We start from the raw sequence: 12674 nt of genomic DNA on the forward strand, positions 1-12674 counted from the left end.
TTCAAGAGTGGGACGCGACAGCGTTCCCGTCGACCCGCCAAGGGGTATAAGACAATGCGCTACGGCACAGCAATCACTTACGATGCGCCCCGCATCGGACTTAGCGCCCACCTATCACGCGGTGAACGTCGAGCAACGCAGCGTTCGGCGCGACAACGAAACGTGCGCCTGAGCGAACGAAACGAACCAAAGAACTCGGTGTCTCGGAGGGGAAACGATCTACGCCAGCCAAACGTCGTGATCGGCACGGGCAGAGAGATAGTAATCTAAACCGGAAGCACGGCGAAGCGTCGTCAGGGGAGAGGGAGTCCCGCGACGCGCCTGGCTATGGTGTCTAGATAGGGGAGGTGTGATGACCGGCCAGGAAAACCTGACCCCCGTTCGCGTGAATGCCGCGGGGCGGCGCTGTTGTGAGGGGCGCCGTCAGCACGCGCGGCCGTCCGCTGCGTGTTTAGAGGGAATGCTGTAGTGGAAACGCATTTGACTGAGTTTTGGAAATTTTAGCTAATACTGCAGTCCCTTAGACATTGCAAAGATGGTATTGCGCTACGGTTATCATGCGGTTTTCGAATACGGGGTAACACAACCGAGTTTTCTGCTGGCAGAAAGCGAGCACGCATTTTAGAAATTCCGTATTATAGCCACTAAATCAGGGGGAGCTTATCTATCGTAGAATGCTGTTTGCACGATTTATATGCAATCGTATTCTTTCTTCTCCGAGGTCAACGCGATAACTGCTAGGATCCCCCGGAATGTTCATTTTCGCCACCCGCTTTTTTTTTAGTTGTGGGCGTTATTACGTACGAAAGCGTTTAAGTTCGTTTACACCTGCCAAATCAGCATTAAACCATGACATACCTTGTAGTGCAACGTCCTGGAGTCATTTCATTCTCACTGCAATTCAAAAACCAGATAAACAAAAGCAACATGTTTCTGGACGAGCAAACTTTATTGCATACAGCAGAATGTACTTCCAATTCTGCTGCTTGTTTCACATCAGGCAAGGCTTCGTTCTTTTGCCTTTTTTCTCATCCATTTCCTGGTTGAGGCTCTTCAAATGAAAGTGGATTCTGGTAAGGCAGAAAAACCTGACCATCGATTCTGTAAGTGCCAGGCAATGCTCCACACAACCAATTTGTGGCACATTTGCACTCGCTTTCTTGAGTATGCTGAAGGCAGCTTTAGAATGCAGACGCGTTCTGCTAAATTCATGTGTTAGCCTGCTTTCAAGAGCTAGCTTGAATCAGACGATACAATGACTTCGACGGGTAGAGAAGCCCACCCAAGTCCCACTCTTTGGAGGCATCAGCTGGGAGTTCTTTTGGGACACAGTCCCTCGGCACAAGGCTGGCATCCCTGCATGCTGCACAGCTAGCTGAGTGCACACGCTTCCTGGCCACGTAGCCTGCAATGTAGTATACCAAGCGAGCATCGCTTCGTTTTTCAACATAGTCCACATGGTCCACGGCCACTTCAACAGCCTCCATGGGTAATACATCATCTTGTTTCTGATTTTCCAGGAGTGCCTCTTCCGCAGAAAGAAGGGAGTCCAGAAGTCCTGGCCACACGCTTCCACCTCTAGGGCTCTTTGCAAGACTGTAAAAGCTCAAGCACCTGCAAATGTTGAAATTACAGGAAGCTGTTCGGCAAAATTATTTTTATAGCCAAAGATATACAAGTACCCGATGATAAGGATGAACTGAGCCGGGGTGGGGTGATCATTTGCACCACTTGCCTGCCGTACTATCCCAAACGAGCGCTCAAGGCAGTCTTGGCTCAGGTGCGGCGTGATCAGGTATCTGAAGCCGACCTTTTTGGTTAAGTACTTCAGGAGGGCCTTTGCGGAATGTATTGAAACACGTAGCGGTTTGTCGGCCCTTGGAATGGCATGCGCTCACTTCAAAAACAGTTCTTGGCAAGTCGGCGCACGGAAAAGGGACACTTTTTCCGAACACGATTTATAACCGGAATCGCACCCTGGCACGAAGCACCACCTCTGAGTTTTTTTCTTTGAAGTTGAAGGCATCTTCGTCAGCCCACAGCAGTTATAAATAAGCAGCACACGCAACAATCTGCAGCAAAACACACCGTGAACATCCGGCGCCCAGGTGCTGTCTAGCCGGACTCGCTGCCTTCTCTGCGCAGTCTCCGCGGAAATGCACACGGCGCCCCGGGCCGCAGCGCTCTGTATTGCCCTAGCGGCAGTCACGCGCAAGGGGATCACCCCACTCCATGGGAAGGGCGCCGCGGTCATCACACCTCCCCTATCTAGACACCCTAGCCTGGCAGCGGTCCCAATGCGCGCGCGGCGCGCCTCCTGTCGGGGCAGCGCCGTACATTGAGAGGAGGGGGTCTTCTGTGTTTGCCGCAAGATGGCTCTGCGTGTGCGGAAAGCGCAAAAGAAATGCAGCGGAAACGCACTTCGCAACTCGTGTAATTGTGACTTCTGTACGTTACATGTTCATAATTACCGATATACACCGCAGTATAACTTTCCACGGCTGGTTTCGAAGGCAACACCGCATTCACTAGAGGCGCGTTTGCACCGCTTGGAAGCATCGAACTCGTGGCTGAGTGGTAGCGTCTCTGTCTCACACACCGGAGACCCGGGTTCGATTCCCACCGGGCCAATCTTGGAAGTTGCTTTTTATTTATGAAGCGCCTGCCGTGATTTATCGCTCACGGTCAACGCCGCCGACGCCGACACCCGACGTCGACGACACCGGCTTTTCTGCGACACGAGCTCCTTAACGCTATCGCGTTAAAATGGGCTCTGAATTTCTAGCTGGAAATGGTCTTCCCAGCCAGGTTTCCAACTGGAATCAGCCCTTCCAGATGGAAATTTTCCAGAGCCAGCTGGAAATGGCACTTTGCAGCTTGAAGTGGAAGCCACCTCAGCTGGTTTTCCAGCTAGAAGCAGCACTACCAGCTGGAAGTTGTCCAGCTTCAGCTGGAAACAACTGGATACAGCATTTTTTTAGCTGGAAACAGCGCTTCCAACTGGAAACAACTGGATGGAGCATTTTCCAGCCGGAAGTAGAATCTATCGACTGGAAAGTGGAGCTTCCCACTTGCATTAAGACATTTTTTGTATCTGCAACATGCCCATATTTAGCCCTAGGTGTCGTTTGTATCAGAACGAAGAGCTTTTACTCTTGCAGCAGCAAAAAAAATTATTTTTATTTCTTTGTGTTGTGACAACAATCGTAATTAATTGCATGAACTGCATGGAAATGCTCATCACTCAGGGTACCTTTGATCGCGATCGGGCCCGATCGGGATCGATTGCAATCGAAAGTGTCCTGTGTGATCGAGTTGCCAAAAAAAAATTTATTCAGGAAAACTGCCACTTTTATTGAACCTTACTTGTAATAGACAAAAGTGACGCGCTCTTGATCGACACTGTGTTATCTTGCTACACTGTCGATGTCGTCTAGCGAGGAGCTTGCCCGATTGGTCATGATGAGCCGTTGCGCAAACGGCTATTGTTTATACAGCATAGCAATTCCTTCCCTAACAAAAAAGAGCCTTAACATGTGGCACCTTCAGCAGTTATCAGGCTGCAATGACCGCTGCTCCTATCTTTTCCTTTCTGCACGACGCCGCTACAATCGCCGCCATTTTTGTTGAATGCTTAGTAGCTTTAGTCTCGTATCTTGTCTTGATGTGCTCTTTTGACACTAATAATAAAATAATAGCCTGGTGTTGCAATATTAGTATTTCTCGGAAAAGCTCGGATTTTTATTCACAGCAAACAGCAGCATTACAGATGCAGGCCGAATATAAAAAAATATGACGACGCCACAGTGGCCATAGTATGGCCCTAGTTTCGTACAGCACATGGCGGAAACTGTCACGGCGAGGCAATTTTGTGAGACAACGAGAGTCTCTCGGGTGTGCGTATGATCAAGTTTTTGTGAGGGACCTGCATGATCTTGCGCATGAAGTAAATATTTTTGGACAGTTTCTTCTCTAGACGGCGTTACAAGTACAGGCAAGCGGGTATCAACAATTGTTATTGCTGTACTTTGTGGTGTTGTGATTCACCAGTGCGGATCGAAAAGCACCGTTTTCTCCAGCCCTGATTCTACAATTTGGAGGTAATTATTTCACTTGCTTATGTTTTCAGCGTAAGTTAATGTTTATTTATATCCTGAATGTTGGCACGCTTGAGCATGATATCATAGGTCCCTGCTGTACGTGATGTTCGTATACAGGTTGATCATTTTTATGTTTTGCGGAATTTGTAGAAATTGCCTGTGGCAGATATCATAATTCTTGTCGCTGAGCTGAATTATTCGAAGAGGTGTACATTATTAGCACGCGAACTCGAAAGACATTTTCAAGTAATTAGCAAAAATTAAATTAACATTACCTTGCTGCACATATTGAAATTAACGAATTGTAGCCTGTGAGTTTGCAAGTAGCATCCACTTTAAATGAATTTCCGGAATTACACCAGTTTCGATATATGATTTTCTAAAGTGTGAGGCGAAATAAGTTGGCGTTCCAGTTACTTTTGTGCTCTAATACATAAAAGAGCGTTTTGTTAAAAAAGTAAGTCGACCAACAGTGCACTTTTAAGACAGAGTTTCATGACACATATTTTCAACTGGTGTCAAATTCTGGAAAGTAAGTCCAAGTGGATACGCCTGGCAATCTCAATGGCTACAATTCGTAGATAGCGACATGTGCCGTTATGTAACAAATTAAGAAGTTAATTATTTAATTTTTTAAAAGTAGTTCGATATGTGTTCCGATTTTTCGTGCAGGTAATCTCCTCCTTTGAAGGATCCAGCTCAACGACTAGAATTACGGTATCTTCAACAGGCGATTTGTTAAAAATTGCATAAAACAGAAAAATTATCACGCAGCAATATGCGAAGTGCTTGCCAGTTTGCATAAGCCCCTTTTTTCTCCAATAGCCACTTGAATATAGCGCCGTGCAGTGTTTTGTGCCCAATGTTGCACATACGTCTATTAAATACTAGTGCGTATATGTCAATCTGCCCAACGCAATGGAAGCACATTTATGGCGTGCTTTCACTGCACGTGCGTGCTCGCAAACACGGAGCCTCGAATGGCAGGCTTTTGAATTGATACAAAACAGCAAAAACATAAAAAGACTGGCCCTCAAGCTCCTGTGTTATTCAGCAGAAAAATGCTTTTTGGGAGCCTGAGTTACACCACACGCCTAGTTCAATATACAAATGAGCTCATTTGAATTCTATTTACACTAAAGCCACAGTCAATGACGCTAAACAATTTAACAATCATTGCATAGCTTCTGCAGCTCAGGTTGAGAGCCTCGTGAGAGCTCAGGTTGAGGCCTTGCGCCACATAAACTGTAAAAGGGGCTGTGATGAAGGTACACTGTGGTACTGTCCAAAGGCTGTTGATACAATCCACGTGATTTTGGTAAAGGTCACTGTTTACTAGAAATGAGTGGATTATAGTCATGATTGTTTTAAATTTCACTCACTATGTCTAAATATTTCTTTCAGATGGTGTACAAGGAGATGTGCAAGTGCATTTCACACCTTGGGGGAGCTGCAAGATATGCTTTCACAATCCTTGCTGCAAGCGTTCAAATAAAGGGTTTCAAGTTTCAGCACCGTGCTGTTTTGGCTTCATGTATTTTCACCGGACCAGTTGGTCCTGCGGCCAGTCACATTAGAAACTAACTGTGACTTGAGACAGCAAGCTGATCCATGTGAGTTCTGGCCAGTTTGTATCCCGCTTGATGCGAAGTTACACCCTGGGATTTCACCTGGGCTTGGCTCAACACCATGGCGACCGGTGCTGTGTGCCCCCCCCCCCCCCCGGACTGTGGGTCTATAGACCCAAAGTCCGAGCTGGAGATTCTAGCTGGAACCTCTTCCAGCTGAATTACAGCTGGCATTTCTTGCAGCTGGATCCAGCTGGAAGACGTTCCAGTTGGGACATATTTCAGCTGGATTATGGAACCGGAAATTTCACCCAGCTGGATACTTTTCTAGCTCGGAAGGCAGCTGGAAAAAATCCAGCTGGGTGAAATTTCCGGTTCCGGTTCAGCTGGATTTTTTCCAGCTGCCTTCCCAGCTAGAAAAGTATCCAGCTGGGTGAAATTTCCAGTTCCATAATCCAGCTGGAAGTAAAAACATTTTCACCTGGGATATATATTTTCACATCCTCCCCCTCAAAAGAAAGAAAGATAAACACATGGCATTTGGCAGGACACGCCTATATTATAACGACAAACTGGCCTGGCCGTCGTTCTGGCATCATTATATCACAGTTGCGTCGGCACCTCAAAGACAATTAAGAGATGAATAAGAATTAACAAGCAAGACGAATGATTGAACACGCAGCGCGAGTTGTGCTTTAATGCGATAACGCTCCTCGACTTGACGTTACATCGACTGCGGATGGCCGTGTGACCGCATCTGTTGTGTACACGCTTTATAGTTAAAAAGTATTAGTAATAAAAAAAAACGTGGAAAAAACAATTCCGACACCGGGAATCGAACCCGGGCCTCCTGGGTGAGAGCCAGGTATCCTAGCCACTAGACCATGCCGGAGACTTTTTTTTTTTTTCTTTATTTCCAGACAATCAACAAATACATCAATACATATTGCTCCCACCATTTGACAATATTCACTTTCCCACCGCTGCGCTTGAAGCTTGCGGTTTAGATTACAAAACTTTCATTTTGGCAAGGGCATCCATCAATGACAACAGATCATCGTCATACGCTAACTTCTGAAAAACTTCCCGCAGTTTACTGATATTCTCAGCAAAATATGAGTTTACTGTTCTCACATTTATATCGCAATTCCTTACAGCCATGCGGTTTCTCCAGATACTGTGAAGGCCGAGAAGAAAGAACATGTCATAAGGTATACTGTCTTGCTCTGTGGATAGGTAACGGATACCATGAGCTGTTAACGGCAATTCTTTTTTAATAGTTCTTTGCATAATATCCCAAAAGAAGACCGCACTCCAACAGTCCAGAAAAACGTGTTCTATAGTTTCTGGTTTCTTGCAAATCAAACAGTTAGTCCCCCATGGTAAATAGTCCCCTCTTTCTTCTAGCCATGTTTTAACAGGCAAGGTATTGGTATGTAGTTTAAAAAAGAATGTTTTCACTCCCCCTGGTACAATCATTCGCTTCACACGTTTTAGGACATCTTTCCCTTGGCCTTCGTGGTACATTAATCGATATAATGGTTCTGGGAACATAATATCTATTAAATCCGAGCTTATCCGCTTACGACTGACTGCAGCCAAATATTCTATGGAAAAGTGGTGATGTAAAAGTCTAAATGCTACGACCACCTCACGTAAAAATTTACTCATTGCGTAACACCCACCCTCCCTCATCGAGACAACAAAGCTAGGTAAGGCATTGCTCAATCGGACTTGAATAACTGTTCGTAAGAAAGGATTTGTCGTGTCTCGTAAGAACAAAAATCTAGAAATCAGTTGCTTTAAGTATAAATTTGGTAATGACAAGCCACCCTGACCCAACTTGCGAAACAAGTTGTTCCTGCTTGTTCTTTCATATTCAGACTGCCACACAAAAACAGCAAATACTCTATGGAATTTCTTGAGGTTGAATCGGGAACAACTCAGGACTTGCATGAGATACCACAGTTTGCTCACCAAGAAGATTCTGCAGATAGCCGCACGTGCAAATATAGAGAGGTCACGTCCAGCCCACTTATCAGTTTGAGCTTTTAATTCCTGCACTTTGCCATTCCATAAGTCTTTAGTGTCTCGATGTGTGCCTAATGGTACACCAAGATAAATCCCAGGCGTGAGCTTCCACTGCATACCTTCAAAAACACGCGGCGTTTTTTGCCACCGGCCGTGCCACAAGCCGACACACTTATTCAGGTTTATATTGCTGTCCGTCATGTCACAAAACTCACGCATAATTGTCATGGTAGCTCGAACACTCTCCTTATCGTCACAGAAAACGACAACATCATCAGCGTAAGCTAATAAACGTACCTCACATCCTTCTAGGCTGAATCCTCGCACATCCGGACTATCAATAATTCTTTTACAGAGAGCCTCTAGATATATTGCGAACAAAAGAGGTGACAGGGGACACCCCTGACGAACAGAGGAACGCACTTCAATCCTTTCAGTTAGCTTATGGTTGACAATGAGGTTAGTTGTACAATTACTGTATGCCATTTTAACTCCCTCTGTTATCCGTGATCCAACACCGACATAGCCAAGAATTGTAAACAGGAGATTGTGACATACTCTGTCAAACGCCTTTTCTAGATCAATTTGTAACATAGCGACTTTCCTAAAATCTGCATCACAAGTTTCAAGAATGCTGCGAGCCACATGGATATTAGTAAATATAGACCTCCCTCTTATCCCGCAGGTCTGATGCGGTCCTACTAAAGCACCAATAACCCCTTGTAGTCTCCGCGCAAATATCTTCATTAAAACTTTATAATCTACGTTTGTCAGCGTAATTGGCCTGTAGCCTGTTACTTTGTTAAGTTTATTTGCGTCATCGCTTTTTGGTATCAAGACTGTATACGCCCTTTTAAAGGACGGTGGCAAACGACCTTTTTGATACGCCTCCATAAAAACACGCTCTAATAAGATGGCTATCTTCGAGCAAAAGGCTTTGTAAAAAACTGCAGTTAGGCCATCAGGTCCTGGCGATTTTCCAGGGTTAAGGTCTTCAATGGCCGTTTCGATCTCCTTTGCTGTGATATCTTCGGATAATCTATCTGTTTCTTCGGCGTCTAACCTAGGTAGATAGGTTAGAAAATGGCTTTCATACCCAGCCTTGCTCGGTATTCTACACTTGAAGAGCTCCCTGTAATATTCCGTAAACGCATAATTAATTTCTTCGGCATCTCTAGATATTTTCCCTTTGTATTCAATCTCAACTATTTCGTTTCTCCTCGCATACTTTTTCTCAGTTCCCAATGCACGCTTTGTTGGCATTTCATCAGCCAAGATCTTTCCCATTCGTGCGCGAATAAGTGCGCCACGGTATTTTTCCGTGTCGATAGCCTCAATTTTATTCTTTGTTTCCCTTATTTCTTCCATAAATGTGCCTGGCGCTGCAGTTTCGGCATCCACAAATTCCTGAAGCATTTTTTTAAGGTTATTTTCCTCTTGGCGCTCTTTAAAACGTATTTCTACTGCTCGCTCTATGGCATTCATTTTTACGACTTCTTTAAATCGCTCCCATCGCTCACCCCATCCTTTTTCAGAGTCATTATTTGCTTTGGCAATTTCTGTGCGTATACTTTCTAGAAATTGGTCGTCCTTTAAGAGTTTCGCGTTTAATTTCCATGTTTCCCATTTGATTCCAGGTTTTGCGGTAATCTTTTTCCCTATCGTGAAGGCTACTAAACAATGGTCGCTAAATGTTATGTTCAGCACCTTGTAGTCATCGCACATTGTGGCGATTTCTTGCGAAAGATAAGCTCTGTCTAACCTTGCATGGCTATTGCCTTGAAAATGAGTATAATGCCGATTATTGCCTCCTTTCGCGTAATGTGCAATGTCTTCCAACAGAGCTCTTCCAATGGCCCCCCTCAGAAAGACAACGCTCTTATCAGCCCAGTATCCATCACTCGAACGATCGTCCGAGCTCAAAACGCAATTGAAATCTCCTAACACTATCAAACATCTGTCTGTATTCAGATAATGCGATATTTCTTGAAAGAAACTTAGCCGGTCATTCACTTTCGTTGGTGCATACACACATAATATTCGGTATTTTATGTTGCAGTATAAAAAATTGCACAGCACGAATCGACCACTCTGACAACTTAGAACTGTTTCCTCAACTATACCCAAACCTTTCTTAATAAACATGCAGCATCCGGCCGTTGTGCCAACAGCATGACTAACGCATACAGTATAGCGGTCACTAAACTGTGCAACCATACTATCAGTCTGACTCTCACTCTCTATTTTAGTCTCTTGAATCGCCAATATATCTAAATCTTCTTCCAACATTACGCGTCGGAGCTGACGCTGCCGCCGTCTCGCCCTAAAACCTCTAACGTTGAGGGTTCCCACGCGCAATGGAGCTAACGACATAGCCATTTCAGAGAGCAAGAGCAAAACAACAGTAAGGCGCTCAGCAAATAGCAACGCTCACATACTGAGCGTCCCTGCCGGCACGACAGCTTCTACGGGCACCCGCGACACCAGTCGCGTTGGTCACTGCGTCGCCTGCCCTTCTCGGGTGAGCGACGCTGACCGTTGCGGTGGGGCGGACTTCCCTTTCTTGGCCCGGGTCGACCGGACCACCATCCACTGCGGCTCCAGGCGCTGAACACTGTCAGCCGGCGTCTCCTCTTCTGGAGCATCGCTTCGGTGCCTTTTGGAAGGCACGGCTGGCTCCTCAGTGGCCAACTCATCCGGCGTCTCATATGGCGTCTCTGGCTCCGCGTCCATCTCCACGTTAAACGCGTCACACCCGGGCTCCGTTTCTGCGGGCGCAGGCGGCGTCTTCTCTTCTTCATTCCTTCTTCTTTCTTTCTGCTTTCTTCCTGCTGTGGCGTCCTGTGTCGACGCGGATGGCGTTGCCACCTTATTTGCGACACTTGCCACCTGTTCAACCGGCGTTTCCGAGGACGCTGTCAGTTTCTCCGTTACCTCTTCTTCCATCAATTCCAGACCTTCGTCGTCGGGTTGCGTGCTGCCAGTAACTCTTGCATACGTACGTACGCAATCATGTGCTTCATGGCCGAATTCCCGGCACTCAGAACACCTTGGCACTCTGCAGTCTCTTCTAATGTGTCCTTTGCGTCGACACCGCAGGCAAATCGGAGCTCTCCCGGGAACGACAACCAGCACAGAGCCACCAAAGATCTTGAACAAATGGGGCAGAGAGTCCGGTGTTAAGTTCTCTCGGAGCGTCATCCGCACAATACGCGTGGTAGACTCAGCTTGCTCGAAGCCCCTCACCTTCCAATCTTCTTGTCTTACTTCTTTCACTTCGCCATAGTGGTCGAAAGCCTTCTTCAATGCTTCCCCGGTAACGTGGAATGGAACCCAGTGTACTTTGAGTGTGATGTCTTGTTGCACTGGGTCAATGACGGCGCAAAAGCGCCCTTTTACCTCCAGGCCTCCCGCTCTAACCAGCACTTCCTTCACCTCTGGAGTTCGTAGCTTGATGAGCCACACATGCGTCATTTGGAAGGGCCCAATACCGGTCACGTCTTTCAATACACCGAGTTCTTGCAGCGGGTCACGGAAGTCTTCGAGGCGGTATGGTCTCCCGGCAACGTCACAATGTAAGAACAGACACTCCTTCATAGTTTCGCCTGATGGCAAAGTCGGTAGTAGATACCGATAGCCCGGTGGGGCGACAGAAGACCTGTTACCACGGCCAGACGCGGCCGCTGAAACCGCTCTTGCAGAGCTCGACATCTTGCGTCCGAACGCGTCCGTGTCCAGAGGCAGAGTGAGACCATGCCGGAGACGCTCCGGGGGGGTTGTGTATATCGTTTCCCTCAGCTCAGTAGTTTTTCTAAAAGTATTCCGATTTGTTTCATTATTTATCAGAAGCACAATTGAAATTAAACCTAAATGTATCTGCCAGCGCTGACGTCAGTGTGATCACTGATAGAAAAGGTATATGAGGTTAACTGGATACGAAAATGTATTTGCAGTGCTAATCAGTTGCTTTTATGAGCTCTGTTTCGATTCGTGTAGTACATATACAGGGTGTCCCAGTTAACTTGGACCAGGAATTTATAAAGACCCCAAGAGCTCTTGGGAAATCCTACCAACTGCGTAGTAGCGGCAGTCGTATGCACTCACAGCCAGTTTTTTTTCATCACGAAGTGTTAATTAGTTAAGTGCTTTCAATTAGTGAACTTCTTAATTACTGCTTGAATCGCAAACATACTAATTACAGTGTTGTAGGGCACCTTAAATAACTTCCGAATCAAGCATTTATTTCGCGCTGAAGTGGTCCTGGTTGTTGTTTCCAAGAAAAAACAAAAGCCCGCGAAATACGAAATAGATGCGCACTTGCATGCCGCTACTCAAGCGCCTACAAGAGAGAGAGAGAGAGAGAAAGGCAAAGGAAAGACAGGGAGGTTAACCAGAGATTATCTCCGGTTGGCTACCCTGTACTGGGGGAGGGAAAAAGGGAAGCGATAGGTGAGAGGGAGAAGGATTTAAAAAAAAACTACACACACGCGCACGTACACACAAACTGTTTCTGTGGGCACTGTCACGCAGCCCGCAAAGGCGTTCCTACTGTGATGCAGTGCACCGTACAATCCTGAGTCACACAGTGAAGTCACAATCTGGCAGAAAGTCCAGTGTCTTTTAAATACCGCAGCAGCGCCTTCATAGCCGATCGCGCTGATGTTCGCGTAGGCCAGTGTCCAAGGATCTTGTTTTCTGACAGTGGGCGCTTGTCCAATTTGTCTAGGGTGGCTGAGAGGACTGCTCTTTGCGGGTTGAAACGAGAGCACTCACAAAGAAGGTGCGCGATTGTTTCATTGCACCCGCAGAAGTCACAAAGTGGGTTGTCGGACATTCCGATAAGAAAGGAGTACGCATTTGAAAATGCTACTCCAAGCCATAGACGAACTAGAAGGGTACAGTCGCGTCGTGGAAGCTCGGGCGGAATACGGAGTTGTAAAGTAGGGTCCAGGGTATGAAGTCGTGCACTTGTGAA

General features: G+C 46.4%; 1 protein-coding gene and 1 non-coding gene across 2 annotated transcripts; both read right to left on the reverse strand.

The window, feature by feature from the left end:
• Window positions 1-6488: 6488 nt before the first annotated feature.
• Window positions 6489-6560, reverse strand: TRNAE-CUC (transfer RNA glutamic acid (anticodon CUC)). Its single transcript has one exon. It is a non-coding gene; the product is annotated as a tRNA-Glu (tRNA).
• Window positions 6561-10191: 3631 nt separating this feature from the next.
• On the reverse strand, window positions 10192-11432 carry LOC135899827 (uncharacterized). The gene has a single exon (XM_065429187.2). It carries the CDS (start codon window positions 11408-11410, stop codon window positions 10196-10198), a length of 1215 nt encoding a protein of 404 aa, XP_065285259.2. The 5' UTR covers window positions 11411-11432; the 3' UTR covers window positions 10192-10195.
• Between the last annotated feature and the right edge of the window lie 1242 nt (window positions 11433-12674).

Source organism: Dermacentor albipictus, chromosome 2 (genome assembly GCF_038994185.2).
Source record: "Dermacentor albipictus isolate Rhodes 1998 colony chromosome 2, USDA_Dalb.pri_finalv2, whole genome shotgun sequence".
Classification (NCBI taxonomy): domain Eukaryota; kingdom Metazoa; phylum Arthropoda; class Arachnida; order Ixodida; family Ixodidae; genus Dermacentor; species Dermacentor albipictus.